The 19,756-nt window shown below is 36.8% G+C and overlaps 3 protein-coding genes across 4 annotated transcripts in view; 2 read left to right on the top strand and 1 right to left on the bottom strand.

Moving 5' to 3' along the window:
* The window catches only part of LOC111064230 (guanylate cyclase 32E), a 233,901-nt gene that overhangs the window by 132,022 nt on the left and 82,123 nt on the right, over positions 1–19,756 (bottom strand). The gene's annotated exons all lie outside the window — the stretch shown is intronic.
* On the top strand, positions 8,418–13,669 carry LOC120351380. The gene is made up of 2 exons (XM_039428413.1): positions 8,418–10,115; positions 10,800–13,669. Exons 1-2 carry the CDS (start codon positions 10,045–10,047, stop codon positions 11,209–11,211), a joined length of 483 nt encoding a protein of 160 aa, XP_039284347.1. The 5' UTR covers positions 8,418–10,044; the 3' UTR covers positions 11,212–13,669.
* On the top strand, positions 11,248–17,440 carry LOC120351379. 2 transcript variants are annotated; one of them, XM_039428408.1, is made up of 2 exons: positions 11,248–14,842; positions 16,346–17,440. In XM_039428408.1, the coding sequence occupies exons 1-2, from the start codon at positions 11,273–11,275 to the stop codon at positions 16,592–16,594; spliced, it is 3,819 nt and encodes a 1,272-aa protein (XP_039284342.1). In that variant the 5' UTR covers positions 11,248–11,272; the 3' UTR covers positions 16,595–17,440. The 2 variants fall into 2 exon arrangements, with proteins under 2 accessions (XP_039284342.1, XP_039284341.1); XM_039428407.1 differs by having other exon boundaries at positions 11,248–13,361; positions 14,859–17,440.

Genomic DNA, 19,756 nt, shown 5'->3' on the forward strand with positions numbered 1-19,756 from the left:
ATTGCTTTCAATTGTCTAGCAATACTACTGTTTTTTGTCTCTATTGCTTTTTGACACAAATCATACCATTCAATGTAGTTTTGTAATTTAATTTCTAAACATTCTGGCGCATAAGACCAAGTTTGTGGATTCATTATAGCTCTTCAATCTGCTGCTAGCGAAGGTACACTAAATGAGTGGTACTAGAACAGTGAAATTTATTGCTTTTCGCTTCTCCCTTCCACCACTACCTACATTTTCGCTACAGGTCAGACTGCATACTCTCGCTTTATGCGAAATCAAATCAAATCCACAATAAACACATAGTATGCTTTCCCCATCAAAATAAAAACCTTGTCGGGCATAGTTGCGTTTTCGTTGTTTAGTTAACAGCTTACAATGTTTCATACTTTCCATTCTATTATTTTCGCATGTATAATCGATATCAGCAGCAGCATTACGATTCAATGAACTCATATTTTTTGTAGGCATTGAAGCAGCAGCACTATTCTCCTTTGTTTGCTTGTTACACATCAAGATTGTCAAATAATGATACGCACTGAACAGCGCACACCGCCCATTGGACGATTTGTTATGAATTTTGCATACACTAAAACACCAAGAATTTTCAAACATTGTATAGTCTGGTTTTTGAATATCCTCCGGCATAGTAAGCACATTGTCGTGTAACCTTTTCAAAAACTGTGTTTTTTCTCTTCCCTTTGTATAGATTGTGGTATAATTTTGCAAATATGAAGCAAGCAGCGCGTCAGTGTAAATTAAGTCGCCTTGGTCCCATCTAATTTTATGATAGTTATGTTCAAGCCAGCTGACATCACGGTACATTTTTCTACTCAGTAATGTTTTCGGAAATGGTGATTTAAAGTGTAGCACAATATGTCGTAGTTTGTAATCGATTATGGCTACCTCTTTAATAATGATAAAATTATCATCACTTTTGAAAAAATGAAACTCGACTACAGCAAAATCAATGTCATCATTTTTCCTGTCGCATTCTTCTTTACTCTTCTCCTCCTCCTCCTTAATTCTTGCTGCCTCCTTCTCCAATTCTTCTTCTTCTTTATCCAAGTCGCATTGTATGCCAAAGTCTCGAAATTTTGTTGATACTTGCTCATCATCGTCCATTTTCTGTTGTCCGTCGGTGCATGCACACATTCTATGTACAAATGCATCAAATTTTGCTTTTGTCAATGATGACAATGATGATGATAATGATGATAACGACGACGACGACGACGACTGAGGAATATCTATGTTATTATTCAAGCTATTAGAACACATTACAACTGAACACTGATGTAATTACTGTTCATACACGCACTTTTATATACCCCCCTCCTCCTTCTTTGTCATGCATAGCTCGCTCTTGCGTCAAATTACTGTACTTCACGAACTAATGCGCTCAATGGTTTGTATTCTACTAATGTGTCACTTATCAAAATACAATATGCAGTCGTTAAATTTGGCACATTTTCTGTAAACTCCATTTCCAATCGAATGTCTGTTGACGATGTTAAATGATCAGCTTGATGTGAACAATCTAGTACAATTATTGGACAGCAATCAGTAAAAGTTTTATAATCTACAACTGTACCATAATCAGTATGAAGTCCTAAATTATAATAGCTGGGCGCAAATTCAATAAACATTTTGTACAAAAGTTGATTGTTTCCATTTATACGATCATACGGCAGATATTCACTATTCAGGAAAAGTTTAACATCGTGCAATTTGCACATATCAAATTTCGACATTGACTTTCCCATTACATTTTTCCTGTTTGTCTGAAATGCTAATATTACAAATCGCGGTGTATCAGCTTTTGAAGCCGTCTTTATAGTCCAAATCGTGCTAACACTGTTCGGCAGCTGAGGATATTCGTGGATATCCCATTTTCTGAATGCAATTTTCAATGGCCTATCCTGATCGACAATTTTCAGAAATTTCAATCTTAAATGATCATCTACATGAATATAGGGCACTTTCCAAAGCAATTTTGTTATTTCCAACGACATTGATGTTGCTTGCGGCGACTGAATACAATTAATATCTGTTGCGGACCTCAAAAGCACAAGCTCTTGTCTCATATTCAAAATTACATGTTGAAAATCTTCGAAAAATGGCAGAAGTAATTTTAACGGTACGCAATAAGCAAAAGTATTATTAGTTAGTGTTGATGCACTATCAGTGAAACCTGCTAAATTATATGTATTTTTATCGTTTAGTTGTTTCACTAAATATGATTTAATAGTAGAAGTAATACCTACTAGTCGACTCTTTGCAACGACTGTACCTGCCAACTCAAATCGTATCTCATCAAACATATGTGCTACTGCATTTGAACTGAGCGTATATACAGCCTCGACCGGCGGATCATCAGGTTTGTCTTTTGCCGGCGGTTTTGTACATGTAATTTTCCCCTCAACAATAAGAAAAGATTTTGCAACTAATGAAATAAGGTCATGAGACGATTTCGACAAACGTATTTCATCATTGTTATTAAATTTCAAATTACCATACGGCGCATGCGTATGATAATCAAATTTTGTTATATCTGAATAATAGTGTATGTCTTGTTCAACATTTAGTATGTCACTAATTGCGGCCGCCGCGTGTTTTGACGACATATTTCCAATTCACTTTAAAACCAAGCTTTTCTAAAAACCTTGCTCGATTATGTGTTATCAGTTTCACGGACTGATAAGTACTAACCGGTGTCGGTTGCTGCATGCTAAAAGCAGTCCTACCGCCACCACTCCACACCCTCCTCGCGCCTAGGTTGTTATACACAACAAAACCCATTCTGTAGCGCTTCTTGCTCTCTCGCTTGTGTTGTTTGCGTGACTAATGCTCACATCATTCTAACACATGCTTGATCCATCACCGCCTCTCTCTCTCTCTCTATTCCTTCTTTCTAATGTGTACTCTTATTGTTATACTATCGCCGCGGAAATCAACTAGTTTACCATTCTGATCAACTACTTGAATTCCAATCGAATGTCTGTTGACGATGTTAAATGATCAGCTTGATGTGAACAATCTAGTACAATTATTGGACAGCAATCAGTAAAAGTTTTATAATCTACAACTGTACCATAATCAGTATGAAGTCCTAAATTATAATAGCTGGGCGCAAATTCAATAAACATTTTGTACAAAAGTTGTTTGTTTCCATTTATACGATCATACGGCAGATATTCACTATTCAGGAAAAGTTTAACATCGTGCAATTTGCACATATCAAATTTCGACATTGACTTTCCCATTACATTTTTCCTGTTTGTCTGAAATGCTAATATTACAAATCGCGGTGTATCAGCTTTTGAAGCCGTCTTTATAGTCCAAATCGTGCTAACACTGTTCGGCAGCTGAGGATATTCGTGGATATCCCATTTTCTGAATGCAATTTTCAATGGCCTATCCTGATCGACAATTTTCAGAAATTTCAATCTTAAATGATCATCTACATGAATATAGGGCACTTTCCAAAGCAATTTTGTTATTTCCAATGACATTGATGTTGCTTGCGGCGACTGAATACAATTAATATCTGTTGCGGACCTCAAAAGCACAAGCTCTTGTCTCATATTCAAAATTACATGTTGAAAATCTTCGAAAAATGGCAGAAGTAATTTTAACGGTACGCAATAAGCAAAAGTATTATTAGTTAGTGTTGATGCACTATCAGTGAAACCTGCTAAATTATATGTATTTTTATCGTTTAGTTGTTTCACTAAATATGATTTAATAGTAGAAGTAATACCTACTAGTCGACTCTTTGCAACGACTGTACCTGCCAACTCAAATCGTATCTCATCAAACATATGTGCTACTGCATTTGAACTGAGCGTATATACAGCCTCGACCGGCGGATCATCAGGTTTGTCTTTTGCCGGCGGTTTTGTACATGTAATTTTCCCCTCAACAATAAGAAAAGATTTTGCAACTAATGAAATAAGGTCATGAGACGATTTCGACAAACGTATTTCATCATTGTTATTAAATTTCAAATTACCATACGGCGCATGCGTATGATAATCAAATTTTGTTATATCTGAATAATAGTGTATGTCTTGTTCAACATTTAGTATGTCACTAATTGCGGCCGCCGCGTGTTTTGACGACATATTTCCAATTCACTTTAAAACCAAGCTTTTCTAAAAACCTTGCTCGATTATGTGTTATCAGTTTCACGGACTGATAAGTACTAACCGGTGTCGGTTGCTGCATGCTAAAAGCAGTCCTACCGCCACCACTCCACACCCTCCTTGCGCCTAGGTTGTTATACACAACAAAACCCATTCTGTAGCGCTTCTTGCTCTCTCGCTTGTGTTGTTTGCGTGACTAATGCTCACATCATTCTAACACATGCTTGATCCATCACCGCCTCTCTCTCTCTCTATTCCTTCTTTCTAATGTGTACTCTTATTGTTATACTATCGCCGCGGAAATCAACTAGTTTACCATTCTGATCAACTACTTGAATTACAATAGATTGAATTCTGTGCGTGTTTAATGGAAAGTAAATAATTGGCGATGGTGATTCATTTATTAGAAAACCAGGTGCAACCTTTGGTAGGAATTCGAAAATTGTATGAACCTCTTGCCCATTTCGATAACTGCCGCATGCAATATTACAAGTAACCTGGAACGATGTTATATTTGTAATGGATACTAAACGTTTAGAATAATGCCATTTATTTGCTACAAGAATTTCTCTATCAAAACCGAGTATATCGGCTAGTGATGTGTTCATTGTTAAATCAACATCTTTATCCGCTTTCAATTCACATAGCATTGTCGTATTATTTCCTTGTATAATTAGATTTGAACTATCAACGTTCAATTTTCTCTTTATTTCATTTATTATACGATCAATTTCGTAGGAGCCTGTATCCAAATCAATCAAGCTATCACCATACTTAAAAGATGAGTTGACATTTTTAATTATATTCGGTACACTATTGTATGTCCATAAATTAATCAATCCAATTTCATATTGATAGCGTGCGTCTAGCTCTAGTACAGTGGGAAGTACTTCAATTAGACAACTGCTGCTGCTACAGTCTTTAGATGATAATGTTATTACAACCATTGTGTACTACTACTGTTTTACCATCACCTTCTTTCATACACATCTACAAGTGAACTGTCTGCTATAACGCATCTGCAAGAAATAAAAGACAAAAATGACCACATACATTACTATTTAGTGTTTGTAATTGATCATAATTGAAATAAATTTCAACATTTGGTTGTTGTTTGAAATAGTTTATCAATTGTATGGGCGGCTGTAAATTACCAATTGGATCAAAATAATATACTTTTTGTGCATGTTTTTTGTAAGCCACCCAGTGTGTTCCACTGTTCATGATCGAGTCTAAATTTATGATCGATTTTTCATTTAAATTAATTCTTTTTGGCAATGTATCAATCATATAAATACCACGCAATTTAATATCTAAAATATCAGCCCAATCTTGTAGATCATAATTTGACAGTGGTCCTTGTATATTAATCTTCATTTTCTCACTTTCTTTGGCGCTCTCCTCCTCGTCCTCTTCTTCTTTGTTGTCCTTCTTCTTTGTGAAGGTGTTTCAATGATTCTACCGCCTTTATACAAGGGTGCATATGGTCTTAAATAAAAACCTTGACCAGCTATGTGCTTACTTAAATGTTTAATTGCTTTTTGTCGTAAATGTGCACTTCTTTGTTCTTGTAGTGATGAATTATTTTTCCAACCTTCTCTTCTATTATTCCGCCGCCGCCGCCCCCGTTGTACTCTACCCCCGCCAAAGGCAGCTTTAGCTTTGATCAAATTTGTAACTAAGTATGCGGCTGCTTTTTCAGTTAAACCTGTGTTTGGATTTTTAAAAACAGACCATGCTTTATCAGCCAAACGACGATCGGCCACATTTCGCGACGAATTATCACTATTCTGCGCATACGCTATATCATGCTCTTTACATGCTTCATCCAGACTATTTATTCCTTTGTCCCCCCTCCTTAATCTTTTATCTAATTTGGTGCCGGGTCCGCAAAAGCGGTAGGAGGGGATATGCAACTCCAGGGGTAATGTATCGACAATTTTATTAAGGGCGGTTGATGCAAATCCGCTAAGTTTCGATAAAATACCAGTACCAATTTTACGTCGCACTCGTCGACGACGACAAGTCTTTTTTGCTACCATCCTTTCAATAGCAATGTTGAAACCTGACTAAATAGAAATTAGTTAATCCCCTTAAGACCTGCTGTCGGCTCCGGCTCACTATCAAAAATATTACAAAGTTGTAATGTTGTTATTAGTAGAAAATTCGAAATACTATCACCAGACGATGGGTTTATGTTTATACAACTGTTCAATGCTGTATAATTGTTAAAAAAATTACAAATAACCTTACGTTGATCATTCATATAAGCATACCATTTGTCTAGTCCATCATCAAATAATTTCGATGTTTTATAATTCATTTGAGATTGAACACATAGTTTTATATAAGATAATATATGTGCTTTATTATAAGCTTTTACGCTTAAATTGGCAGTACTGCTGCTGCTGCTGTCTTTTACAGTTTGGTTTAATGATGAAAAATTTAACACATTTTCAACTCTAATATTGTGCAATGTACAAGTACTCAGAGTATAGTATAAGAGTAATATCATACTAATTGTGTATATTATGAATGTAACAAATACTATGATTATTTTCATTTCTTGTCCTATTGACTTGACTCCCATCGTGTCTGCTGGCAAACTAAGTTTGCAGTGACATGCAACTGAACGCATTCATGTATGACGCATGTGTGCAGCTATGCATGACCATGAGTCATTAACCTTTGACTATAAATAGTCATGCAGAACAATGATTGTACATCAGTTGTGCACAGTTGTTGATCACGCACACACAAGGTAAGTTAAATGAAGTGCAATAATCAACATATATATATAATTTATTATATTTGAACAAGAAGAAAAAGAAACCTAATCCTTTAATTCAAATTGCCACAATTTAAAAAAAAAAAAAAAAAAAAAAATTTAAAATTTTAAATATTATTAATTTAAAAATGTTCCTCTGATCAGCTGAATCTACGGCCGCTGTCGCGACCGTCGATTCAGCCTTATATCAGAGGAACGACCTTCGCTGTGAACAACTTGCATTATTAAATTGTGGCAACCTGAATTAAATGACTGTACATTCGCACGCGTAATCTTAGCAGTAAATCTATGCGGCATGAATGTTTCAATTTCGGCATCTTCGTTGCCCCGACGTCCTACATTTGCTACCCTAATGATAACAGCATCCTTGTTGAAGGAGCGCACAACACGCGCACCTAAAACAGGATACTGAAATGCATCGGATAAATGTTTTAACGCAATTGTACGACGTCGGGATGGATCTGAAAATCTTATCAGCCCATCGAAATCGAATTCATGACGCATAGAGTTAGATCCTAAGATTGCGCGTGGACGACTATAAGGATGAGCGGTGGAGGCAGCGGCGGGGGGACAACCTTGTTGGTGTGATGTGAAGGCGGGGGGGATTCTTGTTGTGGTGGCGGGGGGTATCCGGACTTGTGATGTGACGGTGAAGGCGGGGGAGATTCTTGTTGTGGGGGCGGGGGGTATCCGGACTTGTTGGTGTGATGTGAAGGCGGGGGGGATTCTTGTTGTGGTGGCGGGGGGTATCCGGACTTGTGATGTGACGGTGAAGGCGGGGGGGATTCTTGTTGTGGTGGCGGGGGGTATCCGGACTTGTTGGTGTGATGTGAAGGCGGGGGGGATTCTTGTTGTGGTGGCGGGGGGTATCCGGACTTGTGATGTGACGGTGAAGGCGGGGGGGATTCTTGTTGTGGTGGCGGGGGGTATCCGGACTTGTTGGTGTGATGTGATGGTGAAGGCGGGGGGGATTCTTGTTGTGGTGGCGGGGGGTATCCGGACTTGTGATGTGACGGTGAAGGCGGGGGAGATTCTTGTTGTGGGGGCGGGGGGTATCCGGACTTGTGATGTGACGGTGAAGGCGGGGGGGATTCTTGTTGTGGTGGCGGGGGGTATCCGGACTTGTTGGTGTGATGTGATGGTGAAGGCGGGGGGGATCGCAGCAGCTCGGGTGGCGGGTGGTGGCGACGTGTATACCACAAGCTGCTGGCAATGCGGCGATGAAGGGGGAGGGAGATCGGGGCTGGAAACCTGTTGCTGACGTCGATCCGTTTGATGAAGTGGTTGCCAGAGGTTTTGCTCCTTGAGTTGCTTTTCAGCTCTGGTCAATAGTTCCATTAATGAGTTTTCTTCATCAAACAGGCCGGCGTCGGCAGGTGCGGCGTCGCTTCGCAATAGTTCAGCCTCCAGCATAGCCATTGCCCCGTCCTCGGACCACAACTCGTTAGTGTAAATGTCCTGTAGAAAAAAATCAAGCAAAAATATATTATTTTTTTTTTTTTTTTCAGTTGGTGATTGAAAATGTTGCCGCGAGCAAGAAAGCGTTGCATTCATTGTTCCAACAACAGTGACATCATCAACAGTGACAACAACGATAGTGATGAGAAGAAAGCGGTAAATTACTTTAAAGAAATCGATAGGCTTGACTCATTTTTTAAAGGTAATAAAACTATTTGGCCGCATCAATATCCAAAACCGAATCATTTAGCAGAGGCCGGCTTCTACTTTTTAAAAGTTTTCGATAGAACAAAATGTGTTTTTTGCAATGTAGTTTTGGAAAATTGGGAAGTGAGTGATTATGCTATTTTTGAACATAAAAAATGGTCACCGAAGTGCGGCTTCATAAACAATTATCTTGTTGGTAATATTCGTACAACGTCAACTTTTCAGAAAAACCCAGACTACAATGAACAATACGAACGTGAAAATTCATTTATGAAAATGGAATGTTTGCCGAAAAATTTCAAACAGTTAGCAAGTGAGGGATTTTATTATGGTATTGATTTTTCAAATTCGAATGGATTTGGTCTTATTTGCAGTGGTTGTCGTATGTGGGCAGACACATCGATCAATAAATACCAATTGAGGGATTTACACATTCAATCATCGCCAAATTGCGATTTTGTTAAAAAAAGTTGCGAAGCAGAAGAAGAAGAAGAAGAAGAGAAGAAGAAGAAGATGATGATAAAGACATAACCTATTAGCAGTGTGTGTGTGTGTGTGATAAGTATTCCAGTTTTAATTAGCAGTTAAGTGTGAAGAACAATAAAGACATGCGCCTAGAGTGGGCTAATCAGTTTTAGGGGACATTAGAAGAACATTATTTGTATGATAGAAGTATTCAGTTGAAAAAACTGATGGGATGACAGTGAAGGCAGTTAAGTGTGAAGAACAACAAAGACATCCACCTAGAGTGAGCTAATCAGTTTTAGGAGCACATTAGAAGAACTTTATTTGTATGATAGAAGTATTCAGTTGAAAAAGACTGATAACATTAGTTTGCTAAATTTGTATGAGAAGAAAACTGACAACAAACAGAAAACTACTGTTGGATTAGAAGAATGTATTTCAAGTGAGTTTGCTAGTTGAGTAAATGGAAAATAAACTTACATTGGTTCCGCTGTTGTTTGGCGCTGCCATAGGCGAGGATTGATCTGCTGACATCGTCGTAGTGTTGTTGGAGTTTCAAACTGATACTAACAGAAGGACGCAGTTTTTCGTCATTATATATTATCAACTTGATGAATATAGATGGTAAGAAGTTCAAAGAAAGTATATCTGTTTTGTGCATATGTTGTATGCGAAATTTAGTACAGATGTGCGGAACACTGATAAGGAAACGTTTGCAAATTTCTTAAGGAACGGTCAAAATGTGTGCACCTTGCATGTCTCTGTAACGGACTTAACATCTGCTAGCTGAGTGAAAGATATTAATTTATTCATTGTGCAGTGCACATGCATACTTATATAATTATTGCAACCCCCACATGTTCTGCGTGATAACAAACTGACAGTTGATGGTACCGAGCGGCGCAAAATTATAAAAGCATCGAGCGACATGATATTGCTTGCATTCGATTATAGTGTGACGTTTCATGCACAGTGCAAATGGACAAGCAACAATCCGATAAAGCAGCGGCTGCAACAAGCGAAGAAGCAGTAACACCAACAAACAACACGTAAGTATAATGAACTATTTTTTAAATTAATTACAAACTGTAAAAAATTAGCAACAAGTTTTGCGAGTGTTTTCATCGGCTGATTGAAAAACAAATATGATTAAAATGTTATACTCTAACAATCAAACTGAAAAAGCGGCAGTAAACAATTTGACTACTTTAATTTCTATTTTGAAAACAATTGTCTAACAACTGCAAACAAATATGCCGGCTGAGGAGGAGGTAATAATAATTGTGCTTGAAGTAAACTGGAAAAATATACTATCTGATTTATGATCATTCGTGCGTTTGCAAATAAATGTAAATTTTGAAAACAATTGTCTAACAACTGCAAACAAATATGCCGGCTGAGGAGGAGGTAATAATTGTGCTTGAAGTAAACTGGAAAAATATACTATCTGATTTATGATCATTGTGCGTTTGCAAATAAATGTAATTTTGAAAACAATTGTCTAACAACTGCAAACAAATATGCCGGCTGAGGAGGAGGTAATAATTGTGCTTGAAGTAAACTGGAAAAATATACTATCTGATTTATGATCATTGTGCGTTTGCAAATAAATGTATACACACACACACACACACACACACACACACACACACACACACACACACACACACACACACACACACACAGTCATTTTATTCTATACAATTATTTCATTCTATATGTTTGTTTTTCAGCCTGGTTGAGTCGATAGCGCACGACAAGGAGGTGGAGGTGGAAATGGCAAGTGAGGAATGGTGCGTGGTTGACAGCAGCGAATCGCCGCCGGCAAAACGTGTGCACTTTTCCACAGCGTGCGATACGCCAAAACGTGGCGGACGGGGCCACGGCATTTATTTTGCCGATCAACGACGCGTCATCGCTCAGGGCAGAGGCCGCCAAATTGATGTGGCTGGTGTGAGCGCGGACTCATCATTGCAACAGTCCAGTCGCAATAGTGGTCAGCAAGCTGAAGCATCATCATCATCACTGATTCTGCTAGACGTGACAAACTCATCGCAACCGAGGATCGTGAACGCTACTGCTACTAACATCGACAACGAAGTTGAAAACATTGACCCGCAGGAAACAAGCTCTTCAAAGCGGTAAGACGGCAAAAACCTATTATTACTAATACTACTACTACTACTACTAGCAAAATCAAAAAACTATGGATTATACTATTGAACGAAGTACTAGCATAAATTCGAGTGCAGTTCGCTACAGATTTGTTTTTAGAAAAATATTCATTGATGTTGTTCAAACATTATTGCAAATTTTAAAGCCGAAAGTAATTGAATTAATTGTTGAAGAAAGTGATAATTTTGACAAAAATATTAAATGGTATTTTGTTACAACTGTTCAATTGAAAAAAGTAAATGTTGATAGCGGCAGCAGCAGCGATCAATCGCAACAAGAAGAAATCGTTGAAACTATGACAAACGCATCGTTTTACAGTTATACGTCATTGTTAATTAATGTTGATGAACAATTAGATATTTTGCAAGACCAATTTATTAGTGGTGTAGAGAAAATTGAATCAACGCTTGATAAATTTATTAGGTACGGCAGTGGTTGGTCTGTAGTTAGAATCATTTCATTTGATTTGAATATTACTCGTTACAATCCTTTAGCTGGCGGAAATAGTACATACATTGAAACACCTGCTTTTATAAAAGCAAAAAGAGCCGTTATAAATGTAAAAAACACAAATGATAGTAAATGTTTTGTATGGAGTGTACTTAGCTATTTTCATTACAGACGTAGAAATATGAATGTTGACTATCTGATGCAATTTGAAAATAATCTAAATTTGACCGGTATTAAGTTTCCTACTACAGTGCATGACATTAAAAAATTTGAAGTGCAAAATTTAAACATTTCTATAACAGTGATTGCTTATGATGCTGCTAAAAAAAAGTTTTTCCCGTACCGTTGTTCAATTTATAGACAACGCGAACATAAAATCAATCTTCTACTATTGTCAAATGATACAACGCCGAAAAAATGGCATTATGTTCTGATAAACACGTGTCAAGGGTATAACGGATTGTCACGGCTACTGAGTCATCACTTGTCTTTGCATAATGGTCAAGTGTTCATTTGTCCATATTGTTTTAACAAATTTACAACTAACCGGCATGCAAATTGCGATGGAAAAACCAATCTAGAAAAACATATGGATTTGTGTTCAACATTTGCAATACAAAGAACAGTACTACCTAAACAGGGTGAAATGTTAAAGTTTAAAAATTTTTCGTACACACTAAAAAATAAGTACATTGCATTTGCCGATTTTGAAAGTTTTATTGTACCAACAAATAACGGTGAGGAGCTCGATGACGATGACGATGAAAATGTTGATGATTTGCTCGGAACTGATATAGGAAATAGCTTTACAAGGAAAACACAAAAACATGTTGCTTGCGGCTATGCGTTTATTATTTTAGACGAATCAGGTGAAATATTCTACGGCCCACGCGTTTATAGAGCTACAAGTGTTGGCGAGAAAATTATTGAACAATTTCTTGATGAGATCATTGCCATAGGTCGAAACTGTTCCATTGATATGCAACAAGAAGTGCCCATGATTGAATTAAATGAAGAACAATTATTAGCTTTTAACAATAGTACAGTATGTTTCTTGTGCAACGATGAATTTAAAGCCAACGAAATTCGTATTAGGCACCATTCTCATACAACAGGCCATTTTCTCGGTGCAACGCACAAGTCATGTAATTTAAATGCAAAAGCACCAAAACTATTAAACTGTTTTTTTCATAATTTTCGCGGATATGATAGTCATTTCATTGTTAAGGCATTAGCAGGACGAAAGGAGAAAATTGATTGTATTGCAAACTCATCGGAAAAATTCCTCACAATTACAATAGATCGAGTACGTTTCCTTGACAGTTTTCAATTCTTAAGCTCAAGTCTACAGTCACTTGTTGCCAATCTTGCAAGTGATACAGAAAACATTGATACTAATTTCAAAGTAATGTGTAAAATATTCAACGATAAAAATCAACAAAAACTTTTACTACGTAAAGGCGTGTACCCGTATCAGTACATAACAGATGCTGAAAAATTTGAAGAACAGCAATTGCCGGCAATTGACTCATTTTACAGTACACTTAGTAATACAGCATTGCAAGTAGACGATTACGAGCATGCACAGAAAGTTTGGCGCGAATTTAACATAAACTCATTGGGTGAATATCATGATCTCTACCTTTTGTCAGATTGCTTACTGCTGGCAGATATTTTTCAAAATTTTAGGACTGTATTTTTTACAATTTACAAACTGGATGTATCACACTTTGTATCGTTACCGCATTTTTCGTTGAATGCAATGTTATATTTGACTAAAGTACGTTTAGAATTAATTAGCAATGCTGATATGAACTTGCTCATAGAATCTGGTTTACGCGGTGGTCTGTCAGTTATTCCCCACCGTCATGCAGTCGCAAACAATAAATATATGGGCGCAAATTATAACCCAGCTATTGAAAATAGTTTTTTGCTCTATCTTGATTGTACAAGCTTATACGCACATACAATGATTGCCTACAAGCTACCTGAATCAAATTTCAGATTTTTATCACAAGATGAAATTACGGCTTTAGGCGATTTTACAAGCATACACGATGAAGCCGAGACTGGCTATATAATTGAAGCAGACCTGTCCTATCCAGTTAATTTACACGAATTACATAACAGCTTCCCCCTGGCACCATTAAAAGATCAGCCGCCTTACAACCTGTTCTCTCCATATCAAACAGACAACACTGTTGCTCTGCGCAGAGAAGCGGCCGCGCGCCGCCCGTCTCCCGACACAGCCGCCTCCGCCACCGCGTCATCACGTCTTTTAGCCACCCTTTATAATCGTAAACGATATGTACTCCACTATAGAAATTTGAAACTTTATTTAAGCTTGGGCATGAAATTGACTGCTGTACATAGAGTAATCGCTTTTCATCAGTCGTACTGGCTTAAACCGTTTATTGATTTGAATGCGCAACTGAGAAAGGAAGCAAAAAATTCATTTGAACGTACCCTCTTTAAATTTCTTTCAAATAGTCTGTTCGGAAAGTTGATGGAGAATAATAGGAAAAGAATAGATTTTAAGCTAATCACTTGTCAGAAAAAATTGGAAAGTTTGATTGCAAAACCAAGCTGTAAACGATGGATTGTGTTTGACAAAGACATTGTCGCTGTACAAATGTGTAAAACAGAAATAAAATTAGATCGTCCAATTTATGCTGGTTTTTCAATTCTTGATTTGAGTAAATTTACAATGTTCAATTTCCACTACAACATTTTCTTGAAAATGTTCGATCCAAGCTGTGTTAAATTATGCATGAGCGATACAGACTCGTTGCTATATCATATCAAATCGGACGATATCTATGCAGTTATCAAACAAAATCTTCAACATTTTGACACAAGTGCTTATCCTGTCACACATTGTTGTTATAGTCAATTGAACCATGGTGTGCCTGGCACATTTAAAGATGAATTAAAATCTGGCATTATTACGGCTTTTTGCGGTCTTCGTGCAAAACTTTACAGTTTTGAATATGTACTAAGCAGTAGTGCTAGTAGCGGCAGTGACAGTAGTAGTAGTAGTAGTAATAATAGTAGTAGTATTAAGGATAGTTCTTATGAAAAATTTAGCAAGCACGCAGCTAAAGGCGTAGCAAGAACAATTATAAACAATAAACTAAGATATGACATGTACATGAAATGCCTGGCAGATATTTTTCAAAATTTTAGGACTGTATTTTTTACAATTTACAAACTGGATGTATCACACTTTGTATCGTTACCGCATTTTTCGTTGAATGCAATGTTATATTTGACTAAAGTACGTTTAGAATTAATTAGCAATGCTGATATGAACTTGCTCATAGAATCTGGTTTACGCGGTGGTCTGTCAGTTATTCCCCACCGTCATGCAGTCGCAAACAATAAATATATGGGCGCAAATTATAACCCAGCTATTGAAAATAGTTTTTTGCTCTATCTTGATTGTACAAGCTTATACGCACATACAATGATTGCCTACAAGCTACCTGAATCAAATTTCAGATTTTTATCACAAGATGAAATTACGGCTTTAGGCGATTTTACAAGCATACACGATGAAGCCGAGACTGGCTATATAATTGAAGCAGACCTGTCCTATCCAGTTAATTTACACGAATTACATAACAGCTTCCCCCTGGCACCATTAAAAGATCAGCCGCCTTACAACCTGTTCTCTCCATATCAAACAGACAACACTGTTGCTCTGCGCAGAGAAGCGGCCGCGCGCCGCCCGTCTCCCGACACAGCCGCCTCCGCCACCGCGTCATCACGTCTTTTAGCCACCCTTTATAATCGTAAACGATATGTACTCCACTATAGAAATTTGAAACTTTATTTAAGCTTGGGCATGAAATTGACTGCTGTACATAGAGTAATCGCTTTTCATCAGTCGTACTGGCTTAAACCGTTTATTGATTTGAATGCGCAACTGAGAAAGGAAGCAAAAAATTCATTTGAACGTACCCTCTTTAAATTTCTTTCAAATAGTCTGTTCGGAAAGTTGATGGAGAATAATAGGAAAAGAATAGATTTTAAGCTAATTACTTGTCAGAAAAAATTGGAAAGTTTGATTGCAAAACCAAGCTGTAAACGATGGATTGTGTTTGACAAAGACATTGTCGCTGTACAAATGTGTAAAACAGAAATAAAATTAGATCGTCCAATTTATGCTGGTTTTTCAATTCTTGATTTGAGTAAATTTACAATGTTCAATTTCCACTACAACATTTTCTTGAAAATGTTCGATCCAAGCTGTGTTAAATTGTGCATGAGCGATACAGACTCGTTGCTATACCATATCAAATCGGACAATATCTATGCAGTTATCAAACAAAATCTTCAACATTTTGACACAAGTGCTTATCCTGTCACACATTGTTGTTATAGTCAATTGAACCATGGTGTGCCTGGCACATTTAAAGATGAATTAAAATCTGGCATTATTACCGCTTTTTGCGGTCTTCGTGCAAAACTTTACAGTTTTGAATATGTACTAAGCAGTAGTGCTAGTAGCGGCAGTGACAGTAGTAGTAGTAGTAGTAGTAGTAATAATAGTAGTAGTATTAAGGATAGTTCTTATGAAAAATTTAGCAAGCACGCAGCTAAAGGCGTAGCAAGAACAATTATAAACAATAAACTAAGATATGACATGTACATGAAATGCCTGACAGATAGATTAGTTCAACGTGAATGCTTTTCACAATTACGCAGTTATTCACATGATATTTATCAAATATCGTGTGCCAAAGTTGCATTATCACCATTTGACACAAAAAGATACATTGAATCAAACGGTATAGATACGAAAGCGTGGGGTCATTATTTAATAGAAGAGAGAAGAAGAGAAGATATTGATAGCAGCAGCAGCAACACGGCTAGCGGGACTGCTGTTACGTCAGATTGATCGCAGCAGTGAGAGTGAAAGAGAGAGAGAGAGCGAGGAGCAAGAAGCTATTAATGAAACCAGTTCAACAAGCACCGCTCCGACACAGCTCAGTGTCGAACACGAAGAAGAAGAAGGCGGCAGAAACAACATCCGTCTAAAGAAGAAGAAGAAGACGAAGAAAGATCGCTGTTGAAGACATCGGAGCAGTGCTGCAGGTGTGACTGAACTCTAGCAAAAACAATCACACGCGCACATTCGTGTAGGGGAGAACGAAACCGCAAATATGTCAGATTTGCAACAGAAAATTGCTCAGGAATTGCACCGTCCAGCGCGAAGAAAATTCAACAGACGTAAATATATATTAAAAGGAATAAAAGACCTCATTCAAATTGATTTAATTGAATTGCCAGAATTTGCTAGAGCAAACAACGGCTATCGTTATGTTTTGATTGCAATTAATTGTTTTTCACGTTATGCTTTTGCTGAACCATTAAAAACTAAAACAGGAAAAGAAGTTGAACGAAAATTAGCGCGAATATTAGTATTAAATAAGGGTATAAAAAATGTGCAAAGCGATTTAGGTCGCGAATTTTACAATAAGGATGTTAAACAACTATTCGATAGGTTGAACATTAATCATTACAGTGTATTTTCTGAAATTAAGGCAGCTTTTGTTGAAAGATTGAACCGAACACTGAAATCACGTTTGTATGAACGACTAACTGCTAGCGGTACGCAAAAATGGTTAAACATTTTGCCGGACATTGTTTATCAATATAATAACACTATTCATTCAGCGATTGGCATGACACCGGCCAGTGTTAGACGACGTCATGAAAAGCATTTGATCATGTTACAGTTGAAAAAGACAAAACAATCGCCGCCGCCGCGTACAGTTTATCGACCAAAGTTTGCATTAGGCGACGTAGTGCGAATAAGTAAGTTTCGTCAGGTTTTTGATAAAAGTTTTAGATTAAATTGGTCGCCAGAACTGTTTATAATTCACGGTGTTTTTCCCACACAACCGCCAACCTATGTAATTCGCGATCTTAACAATGAAATCATACAAGGTAGATTTTATAGTGAACAATTGATGAAAACAAACTTAACACCGTCCGAACAAAATACATATTTAGTTGAACGAATAATACGAAAATCAAACAATAAATATCTTGTTAAATGGTTAGGCTTTGATAAAACTAGCTGGATAGATAAGAGTGATATTATTACTCCGTCTGTAAAACAGAAGAAGAAACTGCGTCCAGCGCGAAGAAAATTCAACAGACGTAAATATATATTAAAAGGAATAAAAGACCTCATTCAAATTGATTTAATTGAATTGCCAGAATTTGCTAGAGCAAACAACGGCTATCGTTATGTTTTGATTGCAATTAATTGTTTTTCACGTTATGCTTTTGCTGAACCATTAAAAACTAAAACAGGAAAAGAAGTTGAACGAAAATTAGCGCGAATATTAGTGTTAAATAAGGGTATAAAAAATGTGCAAAGCGATTTAGGTCGCGAATTTTACAATAAGGATGTTAAACAACTATTCGATAGGTTGAACATTAATCATTACAGTGTATTTTCTGAAATTAAGGCAGCTTTTGTTGAAAGATTGAACCGAACACTGAAATCACGTTTGTATGAACGACTAACTGCTAACGGTACGCAAAAATGGTTAAACATTTTGCCGGACATTGTTTATCAATATAATAACACTATTCATTCAGCGATTGGCATGACACCGGCCAGTGTTAGACGACGTCATGAAAAGCATTTGATCATGTTACAGTTGAAAAAGACAAAACAATCGCCGTCGCCGCGTACAGTTTATCGACCAAAGTTTGCATTAGGCGACGTAGTGCGAATAAGTAAGTTTCGTCAGGTTTTTGATAAAAGTTTTAGATTAAATTGGTCGCCAGAACTGTTTATAATTCACGGTGTTTTTCCCACACAACCGCCAACCTATGTAATTCGCGATCTTAACAATGAAATCATACAAGGTAGATTTTATAGTGAACAATTGATGAAAACAAACTTAACACCGTCCGAACAAAATACATATTTAGTTGAACGAATAATACGAAAATCAAACAATAAATATCTTGTTAAATGGTTAGGCTTTGATAAAACTAGCTGGATAGATAAGAGTGATATTATTACTCCGTCTGTAAAACAGAAGAAGAAACTGCGTGCAACGCGCAAAAATCATTAAATTTATTTGCATATTGTTTCAGATATGATATAAACATAATGTCAATGGCTATGGATGCGCCACTGTTGTTCTATTTGCTGAATGGTAACGATGCGTGTAGTATTATTAAAAGATTAATTGATCTTTTGTGTACGCTTAAAGCGATGTGTGTAAAACGTGTTGATATTGAAAAATGCTTTCTAGTTGGCTTATGTAAAAAAACATTTTTCAGCGATGTTGTTGTTGTTGATGATGATGATGATGATAAGAAGAAAGAAAAGATATTAATTTATATTTTAGATTATTGCATGTCAATGGCTAATCTTAATTAATGCGTGCGACGCTGGTGCTATACTGTATTATGTGAAAGACACACGCTTTGTAATAATTTACAATTTTTTATAATATTAACACTGTCAACTTTGTCTATGTATTATCACTAGATTTGTCGCCACTTACCTTACTGCAGCTGCTGTCAACTTTGTATGTATATTTTCACCTTTTATGTATGCAGCTGTCAACTAATGTATGTATTTTCAACTTTTTGTCAACTTTGTAAGATACGCTTGTTTTAGCTGCTGCTGCTAAATTTGTATGTATCTAGTATTTTTAATAAACTGTGAACATTGTATGTGCGTGTTTTCTTCATTCATAAACCGCTTGTAGTATACACACACACACACATCGGATGTAGCGATGTTAACAGCATAGTTGAACTGTAGACACGCATGTGTAAACAGCAAGCGCGCGCAGCAAGAGTTATTATTATGACGACAGCAAAAGAGTCAATAGCAATAGTTAACTTTGATAATCTAATTGTAGATACAAAACAAGTGGGCAAAAATTGTCTAGATAGAAAAAAGCATGGTGAGTTTTTGCCAAGTTCAGCTAGAATTCTAATTTGCGGTGCATCAAATTGTGGAAAGACAAATGTACTGCTGAATTTAATATTCGATAAAAATGGATTAAAATTCAAAAACCTA

Source organism: Nilaparvata lugens, chromosome 5 (genome assembly GCF_014356525.2).
Source record: "Nilaparvata lugens isolate BPH chromosome 5, ASM1435652v1, whole genome shotgun sequence".
NCBI classification, from domain to species: domain Eukaryota; kingdom Metazoa; phylum Arthropoda; class Insecta; order Hemiptera; family Delphacidae; genus Nilaparvata; species Nilaparvata lugens.